The 14,995-nt window shown below is 40.0% G+C and overlaps 1 protein-coding gene across 3 annotated transcripts in view; it reads right to left on the bottom strand.

The window, feature by feature from the left end:
• The window catches only part of TMEM63A (transmembrane protein 63A), a 44,046-nt gene that overhangs the window by 13,548 nt on the left and 15,503 nt on the right, over positions 1-14,995 (bottom strand). For all 3 annotated transcript variants that reach the window (XM_026658190.1, XM_026658192.1, XM_026658191.2), the window contains 10 exons: positions 14,137-14,197; positions 12,571-12,608; positions 11,081-11,223; positions 9,165-9,216; positions 7,711-7,819; positions 7,215-7,285; positions 6,643-6,723; positions 5,473-5,596; positions 4,977-5,110; positions 2,105-2,242 (listed from right to left, as the gene is read on the bottom strand). In XM_026658190.1, coding sequence (XP_026513975.1) covers positions 2,105-2,242; positions 4,977-5,110; positions 5,473-5,596; positions 6,643-6,723; positions 7,215-7,285; positions 7,711-7,819; positions 9,165-9,216; positions 11,081-11,223; positions 12,571-12,608; positions 14,137-14,197 — 951 coding nt within the window. The remainder of the gene's footprint in view (positions 1-2,104; positions 2,243-4,976; positions 5,111-5,472; positions 5,597-6,642; positions 6,724-7,214; positions 7,286-7,710; positions 7,820-9,164; positions 9,217-11,080; positions 11,224-12,570; positions 12,609-14,136; positions 14,198-14,995) is intronic.

The raw sequence follows: 14,995 nt of genomic DNA, 5'->3' as shown, positions 1-14,995 counted from the left end.
CCCTTACTTCTGCGCTGCTGCCTGTAGAGCCGGGCCCTCAGTCAGCAGCTGCCTCCCTTCGGCCGCCCAGCTCTGAAGGCAGCAGTGCAGAAATAAGGGTGGCATCTTATGGTACTGCCACCCTTACTTCTGGGCTGCTGCTGGTGGGGTGCCGCCTTCAGGGCTGGGCACCAGGCCAACAGCTGCTGCTCTCCAGCCACCCAGCCCTGAAGGCAGCACAGAAGTAAGGGTGACAATACCGCAACCCTCCTAAAATAACCTTGCAACCCCCATGCAACTCCCTTTTGGGTCAGGACCCCCAATTTGAGAAACACTGGTCTCTCCCATGAAATCTGTATAATATAGGGTAAAAGACATACACACACACACAGAGATTTCAGTGGGGGAGACCAGATTTCACGGTCCGTGGCGCGTTTTTCATGGCTGTGAATTTTGTAGGGCCCTAGCTATGTGAGTGCTTCCCCACCAACATCACCATTGCCAACTCAGAGGGAAGAATGTCACCTACTTAGCCATTACTGTAACTATCTGCAGTACTGAGGTATTCCTTGGGGGTCTCCAATCCAAGTACTGACTAAACCTAACCCCGCTCATTGCAGCTTACCAGAACTGTGTAATTCACATCTCAAGGTACCATGGTTGCAAATATAAAGGTACAAACCACACTGTTAAATTATAAGAAGCTAGATTCTGTATTTTATCCTGATGGTAGAATTGCAGTTATGGAGAAAAACCTCTGGAGTACCAGAAGTCAGATGGAACAACACTGCATTTTTAAATGGATGCTCCGACATTAAAGAGGATTCAAACATTGAAAAGAATCACAAGTTAAAAGGGAGCAGACTACTGGTCAAAATAAGGATATTTTGCAATAAATCATGGCTCAACACTTCTACAGTATTATGAATAAATGTGTTATCGAAAACTCCCTGTGATTTTGTGGTGGACAGTGAGGAAGGTCACACACAAAAAAAATCAGTGTCTCATAATTAAGCCTAAGATTTTGTCATGGATATTTTTAGTAAAAGTCACAGACCGGTGACGGGCAATAAAGAAAAACTCAGGGAAGCCCGTGACCAGTATGGGACTTTTACTAAAAATATCCATGACAAAATGGGGAGCTCAGCTGCGGGGTTCCCACATCGCCTGCAGAGGCTGGGCAGCTCTGGGGTTCTCCTGCTGCCTGCAGCAGCCGGGAGCTCCAGGGGGACCCCCGCTGCTGCCCCTGAACTGCAGCCCCGCCGTCCGTGGTGGCCAGGAGCTCAGGGGTACCACCCTGCCGCCCATGGCGGCCAGGAACTGGGGCTGAATTCACAGAGGTCACTGGAAGTCACGGATTCCACGACCTCCGTGAAAAAATCTATAACCAGCATTATGAGTAAGGCTACATCACATGCAAGCCACTTGCAAGGTAACTGGAAAGATTTCAATGATCTTTGGTGTACCCCTCTAGCTTTTGAGACAGGAAGGGAGAAAAAAGCAATTCAACACCATTTGCTTATTTTCAAAAACTTTCCCCCCAAGTGGCACATAATGGCTGGGAAATTTACTGTTACAGCAATAAGATTTTAAAAGAATGTTTCATTATACAGTGGGTTTAGCTATTGCTATAATGTAGCAGCTAATACTAGAAGTCAGATATTTTTATAATACTTAGCACTAATATAGGGCTTTTTCATCCATACATCTCACAAAAATAGGTATGCATTATCCCCATTTTGCAGATGAAAAAGCTGAGGCACAGGTGTTAAGGGGATGATTTTCAGAGGTGCTGAGCAACCACAGCTCCCATTGATTTCAATTGTCCCTGAAGTCAATAGGAGATACGGGTACCCACAACCTCTGAAAAAATATCAGGCCATGAGTGACTTGCCCAATGTCAACTAAGCATTTCAGTGGTAGAGGTGGCAACAGGACCCAGATATCCCGACTCCCAGTCTTGTGTTCAAGCTACTAGTCCACAAGTGTTCAATGTGACAATGGTTCAAACTCTCAGTATCTGGGCAAAAAATAATTTTCTTCTGAGGAGAAAAATAACCCAACCCCTCCAACTCCAAATTTATATTCTGGATTATAAATTGATGTAAAGTGATCAAGAATTTACCAGCAAATATTCTCTGGATAGGTGGCATATGTAACATTCCAGTTTGAAATGCAGAGTTCTTTGCTGTAGGCTGATGGCTGAGGTTCCCCTTTACATTTAAAACTCTGGCATTTGCAGGCATTGAAGTCTTTCAGAATACTGCAATAAAGAAACAACAATGTAGTTTTGCAGCTGGAAATGTCACATGTTTAAGCAGGGAGATTGCCAATAAAGGGAAAGGCTTTTATCACACCCTCTTGAGACAGTATTTTGGACTTCACCATATGCATGTGTGACATTATAATAGTCATCATTTAAACAATCACCCAAGCTTCACCACAGCTTACGGACACCTAAGCAGTCTTGCTTTGAGCTGCACAGCACTATCATGAAAGTAGAGTTTGTGATGATTAATATAATAAATATAAAAGCTCTACAGGCCGGTAATTACACAGCAGTGAATGTGTCTGTATTCTTACGGATGATACTGAAACCAACATCAGCCACCAGTTTAGAATAGCACTTTTGAGCATGTTTTTACTATGCTGATTATTCTCACTGCCTGAAACCCCTTCTTCCCCTTCCCAAAGTGTAAACTTAAGACTTGATTATATCTTCTAAAGTTATTATTTGATTGACATTTGGTGCATTCACACCCAATCTAATTATGGCCACAAGCAGAGCACTTATAACCTTCCCAAATGCAATGGGGGGAGGGATAGCTCAGTGGTTTGAGCATTGGCCTGCTAAACCCAGGGTTGTGAGTTCAATCCTTGAGGTGGCCACTTAGGGATCTGGGGCAAAATCAGTACTTGGTCCTGCTAGTGAAGGCAGGGGGCTGGACTCGATGACCTTCAAGGTCCCTTCCAGTTCTAGGAGATAATAAATACATTAATGGAGATATCCTAATTTATTTTTAATAGTCTTAGGCACAAATTTCAAAAGGTATGACTGTTAGTTTTATTGTTAAAAAAACCAGTTCCAGATGAGTTTTGATATGTAAGCATGGCAGGGGTATGCATTATATTTAAATGGCGTGCCTCTCTGAAGTTTGTGAATGTAATCATGACTATTCTTCATTTACATAAAAGGATACAGGGCAACACATACAAATATCAACCAGGGAAAGAGGGATTTTTTTCCCTTACTGCAATAATAGTATTGCCATAAAAATTCCACATCCTGCAGCAGAAGATATTTAATTAGTGACTGCTCTTGTACTTGTTTTAACAATGCAAGCAACATCTGAAGTAAAAGTTAGTATCTTCAGTATGTGATGCCCAAGCATCATGATGAAGCTTCCACATTAAATGAATCAAAGCATCTTAATCCTGGCTTGCAACACCTTTGCTATTCCACTACTGTTTTCTCTGGAGCAGTGACTGCCACTGGTACTCAACTGCCTGGTCATTTGATGTGGAACTTTTATTCACGTACAGTATAACCCAGGTTCCAGACGAAAAAGTCCATTGCATCGACCCAAAACTAAATGAAACCACCAAACAGACTGCAACATCTTTTTCAGTTCCTCTTGGTCGTGCTAATCAGAAATTCAAGTACAACCTCCCTGACACCTCAAATTCCCACAAGAAACCCCACATCCTACACCTCTTCAAACCCACATTCAAGACCAGCTTTACAGCATGCCCTGAAAGTCAAGAGATTATGGATATTTTGACAAAAGGGGGCATATGTATGACAAAGCTGAGGGGCCCACAGAGAATGATCTGTTGTCCTATAGGAACCACATTTTTATAAAATAAAGACCTTGATCTCCTTCCTTAATCCTCTTTGTGATCCTGTTAATAAGAGATCGGCAGACAGCTGATAGCCCACTAAGAACAATGGGACTAAGTTAATTATCCCTACCAATGACCCAATTCAGCAATGCTGAGCATGATCACGCCCACTGAACTCAATGGGAGTTGAGGGGGCTTAGCAACTTCTAGGTTCAGGTCGATAAATATCTATAGCTACAGTAAATGTCAAGCATAGATTGAGTTAGAAAATGTAAGTTGCAGAGCTGAACTGTGAGGGTTGAGCAGTGTGCTGCAAACCGAAGGGATTTTGAAAGAACATGAAGTTGTGTCAAGTAACCCTCTATCCTTTCATCTCAGTTAGTAGTAACATCATTACTTAACAGTATCATATTCAGCCTTTTGCCTAACACCGGCCATTGTACATTTCTGTATCTTTAGGGCTGTCTGAATTGAGTTTATTCATCATCGCAATAATCTGGATATTAACTAAAAAGAAAGCAAAGTTGCTATGTATGTAAATTTGGACACACACAAATATATACTTTAGCACCCCGCATCGGTGCAAAGTTCACTGAAGTCCTGTTTATCCACAGAACAGATGTAAGACAGCCCCCACAAAAATCTCCATGCTACCCTGCCAATGTTCCACCCCCTAGTATGGACGGTGTACCTACAAAAAAAACAGAATAGTTTGGCATCTATGGCCAATTCAATTGCTGACTTCTCCTTTGTTGAAACTACTAACAAGGGTGCTAGTGTGCACCACTGTGATGGTGGTTTGGTGCTTGGGTCATCTGCTCACTAGAAAATGAATGGAGATCACTAACTCATTTCCCATAAGCCACCTATTCACCTAGTCCAAGATTCACTTAGACTGGAATCCAGACTAGAACTGAAAGGCTCTTTATCCCATGAAGTCCCAGACCCATCCAGTTCCTTGCTACGCTGATTTCTACTTCAAAGTCTGGGGACTATGTGCATCTCTGGGAAAGCATACAAGTGAGCAAAATAAACCAGATTAAGAAAGTGGATGAAGAGAAACTGACTTAGGTGTATAAGTTACACAAGTAGGGGCTTGCTCAGTCATAACTATGGTGTTCACAAAACAAAAAGACACACTACACAAAACTTACTATGTTGCCATGGATTTCTCCTGGAATGTTACAAAAGCCATTCCCAGTGGGCTATCATGAACAGTTTGTTCCTCTTTCAAGTACTCATCCAACAGCTTATTTGTCACTTGGGTATAGTAATCTATAGCATCTACCTGTTGGAAAATTGATTCCTGTTACATATCAATACCAAATGGCTCATACACTCATCAAACACAAGCTCCACAAACTGCAGTCCCTCCTCCCATTCCATGGATTACAAATCACATTGTGGTGTGGAATAAAAACAGGAAGTTTTTCTTGAACTATAGTAAGGTACGAGCAAGACCACACTTCAAATGTTCTTGGCAATTCTAGTTGCCACTTGCCAGGAAGGATGTTGCAGAAATTGAAACATGCAACAAAGAGGATGCTAAATTCTTTGCACAAATCAGGAAGTTTCCTGTAAGCTTTGCAATTTTTTTGTTGCAGTTTTCCATTGTTCTGGCTAATAACTCTGATAGAAACTATCCCTTACCCTTTCACATCCTCTCATTTCACAACAGCAGAATTGACCAAATGGCTTTGGGTTGATTCGGACCCGCCTGCCATTCTTCTCATGCAGGTGCGTAAAATACATCAGACTTTTTTCTGCCCTTTTTCTGGATTAAAAAAATACATATATAAGATTTTGCAATGGAACAGTAGATTCATAAACAACAAACCTAAGGAGAGTATAATCCTGGGAGAAACAAAGTTAGCCCAAGGATTGATAAAGAAACGTCGTATGAATAGACGAGACAAGGAATAAACCTACACTCCCTTCTCCCACCCCCAATAACTAAATAAAATCTCCACATAAAACATTCTGGCTGCTGCTTTTATGTCGTTTGTACACATAACGGGGTTCTCTTCAGTCCTTTTTTTTCACTAAAATAAGAGCTTCTTCAGTAATACTAGTGCTTATTTTCAGAATTATTTCAGAATTACGGTTAATTTAGAATGCCAGCCCAGATCTAATCTAGAACTGCCTACGCTGCACTCTGGACATTCACTATAGATTACCCCGGGTTCATTGTATTTAACAAATTCCTTCCTAAAATACTAAGTACCACCAAGGATTATTATTTTGTGGTGCAGGGCTAGAGTCAAAGTCCTGAACTATGTGCCAGATTTTGGAAAGATACTTCAAGGACATGGCTTTTTTTTGTTTGTTTGTTTGTTTTTAAAAACACCAGTATGAGTTCTGTTTTAGTTTTCCCATCCAGCTACAAGTTTCAATGGATCCAGCACTGCTTACTCAAGAGTTTTCAGTATACACAAGTTTAAATAAAGTTACTTCTCTACCAGACCAGGGCCACCTTAGCAAACCTTTCCACAAAACCAAGGTGTCTGGAGGACAATCTGGCTTTTGTTACTGAGTGTAACCCCTTCTGTGTGCACCTAGCCTCACCAAGCTGGGAACCAGAGTCCCAAAGTTAATAATTCAAAACTAAGATTTCATACCTTGACAATCACTATACTGCCTTGTCAAATCACCAAGTCAGGGCAACTCATTCATGTGAAGCGTGTAGCACCTACTGGAGATGGCCCGGTCAGATTCATCTCTGGCATCTACAAGCTTTCTGCTTTTGCCATGTTTTCAATAAAGCTTGACATTGTTTCTATAGCACTATAATAACCATAGCTAGAATATAAACCAGGGTACCTTTCCTTGTGCAAACAGATAAGCCTAGCTACATCATAACACAGCTGGACCTCTAGCACATTACAGGTCGGATATGCAGCACTGGAAAGGAAAAGAGACATGTTAGAAGAGAGTGGACACTACGGAGAATGTCTCATAAGGTTATCACTGATTTCTAATTAACATCAGAATCAATCATTTAGCTCCCAACACGAACTCCTGACAGATATTGGAGAACTGGAAACAGTTGCTGTAATTTAATTTACAGTGATTATGATTAACAGGACACAAGCTGCTCTGCTTTCAAGCAAAGGCCAGGTGACAGCACGAAAAAAATTAGTGTGAATATGCAGCCACTTCTTTGGCATTAAAATTAAAAACAACTAACTTTTTTTTTTCCTTTGAAAAGCTGATAATTTGCATTCTATCCTCTTAATCTGACAAAACCAGATTAATAAGATTTTTCCAGATATGGAAATTAGAATACAGGTTTTAAACAGTTTAAAAACAAGGACATGTCTAGTTTGGATAGTTAAAACGGCCATGACATTGCTTTAAACCCCTTTCCCTACACACGCTAGTTCTTGACTTACATGAAGTGGTTTTCTATAGCCTCTTTCTTTGCATTTTTGGGAAGGCCAGTTATAAACAGTGTGCGCCTGACCTGTAGAAGAAAAACATCTCAGTTTCTCACAACCAAAAGGAAGAGAGCCCAAGGGAACATGGGGGGCGGAAACTATGACACAGCACATCAAAATAGCTTTACTAAATAACCAAACAGAATAGAAAACAGAAGACCAGCTTCTAACTTTAGTGGGTGTTGCATCCACTTACAACAGCACTGAATTTGGCCCTATACTGGCAACAGGCCAAAACAAAATCTCAGGTGTGTTTTTACTCCCCTTGTGATTTACTCTACCTGGTCTTTCTGGCTGTGATTAGAACCTATTATATTAGAGTGTCTACCTTTTATGGATTCCTTCACATCTATTGACATTTTGGCAGGGTGGGAAAGTATTTTTGTATTTGATTTTTCAGCATTTTCCCCTTTCAAACGTGCTGCATATTTCTCCGAGTAAATGAACTTACTATGTTTTCCTCTTTATACTTGATGTACGTGGTGTGACGTCTCATGAAGACAACAGTCAAAATCAGGTAAATAACAGCAAAAACAGTGTGCAACCAAAGAAGATTGTTGCTGTGGAACAAAACATTTAAGAATATTAGAAGTGAATGGAATTTAGAGCCACATCTGCATGGGGAACTATTAAAATGCTATTAAGAATAAAACAGTTCATCAGGCATTAGGGTAGGAAAACTGGTCTCTGATTGTTTGATGGGTCGTTTTGCCCATGCAGGTATCTGATCTAACCATATGACTTACCAGCCCATCATATAAAAATAGTAGCTCTCCAAGGAATGCAACTATTCTAGGAGCGCCACATTTTTTGGGTAGCCTTTGAACATACGCCTGCTTGTCCAGCTGTGTACAGGCACACTTTGCCACACAGTTGATTTACAGACAATTTTTCTGTAGATATTACAATTCACTGCACTAAGTAACTAGCTGAATTCTCCGTGGGCCCAATCCTTACCCAAATCTAAAACATGATTTTGGTTGGCCAGAAGAATTAAGAGAAACAACTGACCATTTGAAGAAAGATGAGTGAAATGGAATGAACTGAAAAAATAATATACATATTAATATACATATCTAATGTAACAGCCTATGCAACCTTAACTCTGCTGAACTCCGTTACCTTCTGTGTTTGTCAGCCTCTCTTTCAAAACTTACATAACAAAATGTGTATTGTCAACAATCTGCTTATCTGTAATAGGATCAGTAATTAAAATATGGTTTCAAAGCCTCTATTTGAAAACAGATAAGACAGATTTTTATACTTTAAACTTTTTTAAAAACCCATTTACTAAGTATTATGTTACTAAAAAAATATAACAAGTTGTCAATTAAAGTAGCTGGGTTTTTTAGGAATGGTTTTTTTTTTTTTTTTTAAGATGAGATCAATACATAACAGAATTATGTTTGTATTTAGTCATCCAACTATTTTTATGGCATTTCTTCAAATGCATGACTGATTTTAATAGTCTTGTCAAGAGAGACAGGCACATAAGTCTAGTGTAAGAAAGAATTTTAATCAATTAAACCATACATTGTATTAAAGCTGTGAGATCAAAACAATACTGACAAGTATAGTTTCTTCTGGTGTGGAAATTTCTGCCAACAACATTGCTACATCAACATCTATTATTCAAGGGAAGCATGTGGTCTAGTAAAAGCAGATTGTAGAAACCAGGACTCCAGGTTTCTCTTCCCCGCACCATAACTGTCTTGCTATGTAGCCTCAAGCGAGTCGCATAACTTCTGTTTCAGTTTACACACCCATAAAATAGCAATAAATAATAATACCATAACCAAGCATGTTGTAAAATTTTATATTTTTAAGACTAAGGTAAGCCTCAGAAACGCATAATATTTCCAGCAAATATAAAATATCATCTAATACTTTCCAACATTTACTTACCCAGTTTGTAAATTTGCTATAGTTGTTCTCCCAAAACTATAAGGATCTTTATCTAAAAAAAAAGGACAAAATACATGGTATATTTATCTGGTGCAGCATTCATATGAAAAGTGTAAGGAAATAAAATATAAAACACTTCAAAAACAAATTTATGTTTATTGTTAATGTTCATCACATTTAATGTTAATAAATATTCAAAATAAGACAGATACTTAATGCTGGCCTAACCATGGTTTTATTTTAAAATTTAGTAAAACAAGAAGATACTGCATTCAGCCTGCAAAGGGAAACAGCAGCTGATTTTTTAACATTTGGACGCTGGATAGCTATAGGTTTGCAAAAAAATCTGGTAGGGGACTAGTCCAATTTCCCACCTTTAATTATGTTTTATCTCAACTATTTGTTCAAATTACAGAACTATTATTTCCACAACTGTACTGACAGCATCGCTAATCATGATAACAAGGAAGTAGCCAATCCAAAGAAACACTGGTCTGTCAGGGAAAAGAGAAAAAAGAGTAATAGTATTTCTGGAAAAACAGAAATACAACCCCATGACTAAGGCTCAGTGTTTGTCACAGAAATCAAGGATTCCAGGACGTTCCATGACTTCTGCAGCAGCCTGGTGTGGCTGGCCCGGGAGCCACCTGAGCAGCTTGGGTAGCCCCTGGGCCAGTCACACTGGCTGCTGCTGGGGCAGTCTCGGGCCCCCCAGCAACAGGAGTCTGGGGGCGGGGGGCCTCAGGGCTGGGGATTGGGGTGCGAGGCGGTGCTTACCTTAGGGAAGCTCCCCGGAAGGACAACAGGAACTCCCCTTTCCCTAGCTCCACGTGCTGCCTCCACCTGCAGGCACTGCCCCCACAGCTCCCATTGGCCGCGGTTCCCAACCAATGGGAGCCGCAGAACCGGGGCTTGGGGGGGGGGGAGTGGAGACAGCATGTGGAGCTAGGAGCTGGGGTCACCGCTTCCCAGGAGCTGGGTATGGAGCCTGCCTCAGTCCCATCCTGGGCTGCATCTTTGTGGCCCTCCCTCCCCCCCGAGCACCCATGGCACCCTCAGGGCCACCACCGCTCCCCGAGCTGCTCCCCACCTCCAAGTTTTAGTCAGGGGTATATATTAAAAGGTCATGGACAGGTCACATTTTTGTTTACTGCCTGTGACTTATCCATGACTTTTACTAAAAATACCCATGACTAAAATGTAGCCTAACCCATGACCTTCCACCACAGGTTGGATAAAATACTTAATCACATCACAAGGTTGGCTACTCTCTAAACCACCAGAGCAAAAAGCACCATGAACATAGAAAAGTGACAAATTTTTGTCCACCTAGTATGCTACACATTGTGGCTACTCAGAACTTAATGCAGCAGCATGACCAGAACTTGATCCTCCTATTCCAGAAAGAACAGGCCCCCTGCCACTTGAGCTAAAAGAGAATCTCTGTCAGCAGTAGAGGGCCTATGACACAGTTGAGCAGTTCCAATTCCACCCAATGGAGGGCAGTAGTGCGCGTGCACACACACACTCCCCAGCCAGCATATTACAATATGTCTATTGAGGCATACAAACATAGAATTGCTACACCAGAACAAGGAAATAAACCATGTAGTCTGTCATCCTATTTCTGACAGTGGCCTTTGTCAGATGTATCTAGCTGCATAGTATTTACACTACAGACTGGGGGACTACGTTTATCACAATAGGAGGTATCCTGAGAGCTCTGACAGTAACACAGAATACACCTATGCATCCGAAGAAGTGAGGTTTTTACTCACGAAAGCTTATGCCCAAATAAATCTGTTAGTCTTTAAGGTGCCACCAGACTCCTTGTTGTTTTTGTAGATACAGACTAACACGGCTACCCCCGATACAGAATACACCCCTCTCTTCAGGAGACGAAAAGCTTTTCTTACCAAGTAAGTCACCTGAAAGATTGACAGGCAATATGATACAAACAGACAAAATGCTGACAGCAACCAGCAGGCAAATGATGTGGCGCTGAAAGGCGAGGTAGTGCATGGCATCATCACCACATTTGTCACGAATTTCTTCATCACTGCACCATAGACAAAAAGGCAGCAGGTCAGTCTGGATGCTTTACCAGTTGGACTGTGCTTATAAATACTGACTTCTAAATAAGCCCTATAACTTGTATCTTCTACTAAACTCTGAGAAATGAAAGACCAACATGGGATGGTTTATTAAAATAAATGTGAGAAACTAGGTAGGTGAGGTAATATCTTACAGCACGTACCTTCCATCAATACAAGTTGGTCCAATACAAGATGTTACCTCACCTACCTTGTCTGTCTCATATCATGGACCAACACACAATCACTAATGAGAGGTTATTCTGAAATCCAAATAGGCACTTACAGCAACATTCACATGTACATCTTCATCAACTGAATACACAGCAAAAGAGACAGAGTACTAGAAAAATGCTTTGTGCCACCAAAGGGGAAGAAGGGGTTTTATTTTGACTGCCTTCTACTGACCCATCTGGGGTATGAAATACATAAAGAATTAAACCAGGTCAGCAAAATTCTATTCCTTTGGGCTGGCAATATTTTTGACAAGTAAAATTCTCATCATCAGCCTGGAAAAAGATGAGTAAATATATTTTGCACCTGTGTTGCTTTTCCATGGCAGTTTTGCAAGACTGAATTAAACTTAGATCTTAATATCTGGGATGGGGCTCCTACAGCAGAAGTACACTCCGCCCCAGAGAAGACTGAGGAGGAAGATGACTACATGTTAGTCTCGGACCCACTCCCAACCAATTAAGGAAAGGCACTGAAGGGCTTTGCAAGAAACCACATCTATTGTCAGGAGGACAAAAATCAGTCCAACATGGGTTCTTGGGAGGGGGATAATAAATGGGAAAAATGGAGGACAGCATGGAAAAGGAGTCCCAGAGAATTCCCTATTACTTACCCTCAACAATTTCCTAAGAAAAAAAAATCTGTTTACTCAAATAGGACAAAAAAATCATGATTTCCTAGGCAGATAGGTACTAAGAACCAATATCAAATCTTGAATATTCAACTACTGAGAAACTGTTCTGGGGACAGACTCATTCCCTCTTTACTGAAGCACCAATTCTGCAAGGAGAACCCTGTGGGCAGACCTCCGTCCCTGCTTAGAGCCCCACTGGCTTTCCTGGGAGTCTGCTTACATGGTTCTCTTTGAAGAATGGGAGCTTACGATCCTAGACCCACCTCATGCTCTCAGACTTCAAAGGGAGCCAGTTTGGGCTCATATACTGTCAGTTCTATCCCTATGTATTATGCCTCGATACAGTCTATCACTTTCCATCTTTGAAACTGTCTCCCTATTTTAAAAATATATACACATCAGAAAAAGTAAACCATGGCTCACTGTTTCTGCTTCATGTACTTACTGCATTCGAAAGGCAGATGTCATCCAGGAACAAAACCCCTAGAAAAAAAGAGGAAGTATGTTAGCCTCAAAATGTTGATTGCTTCCAAGAGACAATAGTGTCTGCAATCTTTACAACTAATAGGAGTGTTTCATATAAACTAATCTCTTACTAGGTTAAAAAAAGAGCTGCTAAATGGGTCTTGATAATTTCAGGGCATCATATTCGATTTATAGTCTATAAACACAGAGAACATATGCTTTAAACTCATCCCAATAATCAATTTACAATTAGCAAAACATTAGAAAGTCCAAGGGATGAATATTCAAGTAATTAAAGAAGTGCAAAATCTTAGCTGTGATTGTAAGACAAATATATAGGTTTTAGTCCCAATCCTGTTCCCATTAAATTCAATTCAGGATCAAGCCCCATAAGTAGAACTGGATTTAACTAATAGTTTCAGAACGAAAACAAAAGATATTTAAAGACCTTTCAATTGTCCCTCACAATTTTAAATAAAATCCACATGGAAGAGTCCTATATAATTTAACAGTGATGAAGCCAGTATTTTGAAGACTTCAATTTTAACCATCTATGAAGAAGGTAATAGAAAATTACATCTTTCATATAAGATTGTGAACCATCCTTTAGAATTTTATAGCAGAGATACAATTCTCTATTAAATTCTATATTAGGGTTCAAAAAGCTACAGAAAAAAGTTATTTTTATTAAGTTCCCTAGGCCTTTTCCATAATAGAATACTCCCAAGCTAGAGAAATATGTCTTTATCTAACAATTTAAATGATAAAGTTCCTCCAGAGCTGAAGAAAGATTTAAAATAAAACATATTAAAGAGCAATCTTCAGGTAATAGCAAGATGCTCAGACAGTTTAAATTAAGCAGATGGATCTTTAAAACAACATTAAAACAGTAGCATTGCTTGGATAGCACTTCCATAATTTGATTCTGTAGCCAAACATAGGATGACTAAGGCACTTTGAATCATAGCCATTTAAAGAGTCCCTCAAAATCAACGGCCGTGGATGAGGCCAACTGAAAATTTGACCTAAGATTTGTTTTCTTTCTCTGTCCAGCTTCTCCACTAATTATATATGGCCTTATTACATGATTTTCCCATATGTGCCCCAATTTCCCATTCTATAAAACGTGGATAACACCACCAGGTATGTTGAGATGATTAGTAGGCAATATTTGCCAAGTGCTTTGAACATAAAAAATACTGTGTACGTGTAAATTAGTATTTTATTTCTTCAAAATATTAAGACTATTATCCCTCTCTCAAAAATAAAAAAAATATTTTTAAGTGACAACAGGATGTTGGTTTATAACAGTGTTTATCGAGGGCTGGAAAAAAGATGCCATAAAGCCATCAAAGGTTCCAGTATAAGCACACCTTTCATGATGTGTTACTGCGTCCTAAATTGGAGTTGTAGAGATTGCCTCTGAGCAGAGTCGGGTTATCTATGCTAGGTGCAAGACTGAATTATGGCAGAGTCCATTGTACCTGCATATTTTTACATACATACATACACCAAAATGCTTCATGTGTCTAATTCAAATACTGACACTGTCATATTCAGGATCATGTATCGACGAGGAAAAAGACAATGGGCGGTATCTTGATTCACTAAAACACAAAGAGACATTTAAGTGACTATGGAAATGCTGCAGTTAATCACTAGCTCTTAAACTAGCTTTTACAATTCTCAAGTCACCATGTGAGGCAACTTGAATACAAAGTTGTATTTTTCCCCCCAATACTGTAGTATACAGAATTATACTTAATTACAAAAGCTTGTCCTTTTATTCAGCGTAAATAAAAGAGCATGTAACTGGAAAAAAAAAAAAAAAAAAAAAGGATAGAATACTTCTTGGGACACTAATGTTAATACAATTTTAAAAACGGGTAGTCTGGAACCTGGTAGGACCAATTCTGCAGGCTTCATCCCTGCACAGCCTCAGGTTACAGCTTTATCAGAGTTCCTCCTGCATTCTGCTCCTCAGCTCAGACCTGTACTGCAACGTTACAAAAGCTAATCTTCTCTCCTTTACCCCACAACAGTTTCAGCCTCTTAGCTCAGACCCCCCCTGCAGCATTACAATAATTCCTCTGATTCACCTCTCTCCCAGGGCTCTACCACCCAGCTCACTTCTGTCCTGTAGCATTGCAAAGCGCCATTAGAGAGTCTGGGGTCTTTGATGAAATGGGAAGTTACTGTTTTCAGTTTGTTCTTGAAAAACAAAACTATTTCATAACACATAACACACACATGCCCTTCCTTCAGACAAATGCAACAGTGCTCAAGTTTAACCCCACTTTCCAAGAATAGTTAGATCACTAGCTTCTAAGTGTCCTAAGATGACATCAAGAAATTTAAAATCATAGGCTCAATCTAGCTTCCATTAAAATCAATCCCAAAACTCT

This window comes from Terrapene carolina, unplaced genomic scaffold, assembly GCF_002925995.2.
Source record: "Terrapene carolina triunguis isolate 2854851 unplaced genomic scaffold, T_m_triunguis-2.0 Scaffold406, whole genome shotgun sequence".
Taxonomy (NCBI): domain Eukaryota; kingdom Metazoa; phylum Chordata; order Testudines; family Emydidae; genus Terrapene; species Terrapene triunguis.
Note: the sequence above shows the minus strand (reverse complement) of the source record. Positions and strands in the feature narration are given on the sequence as shown.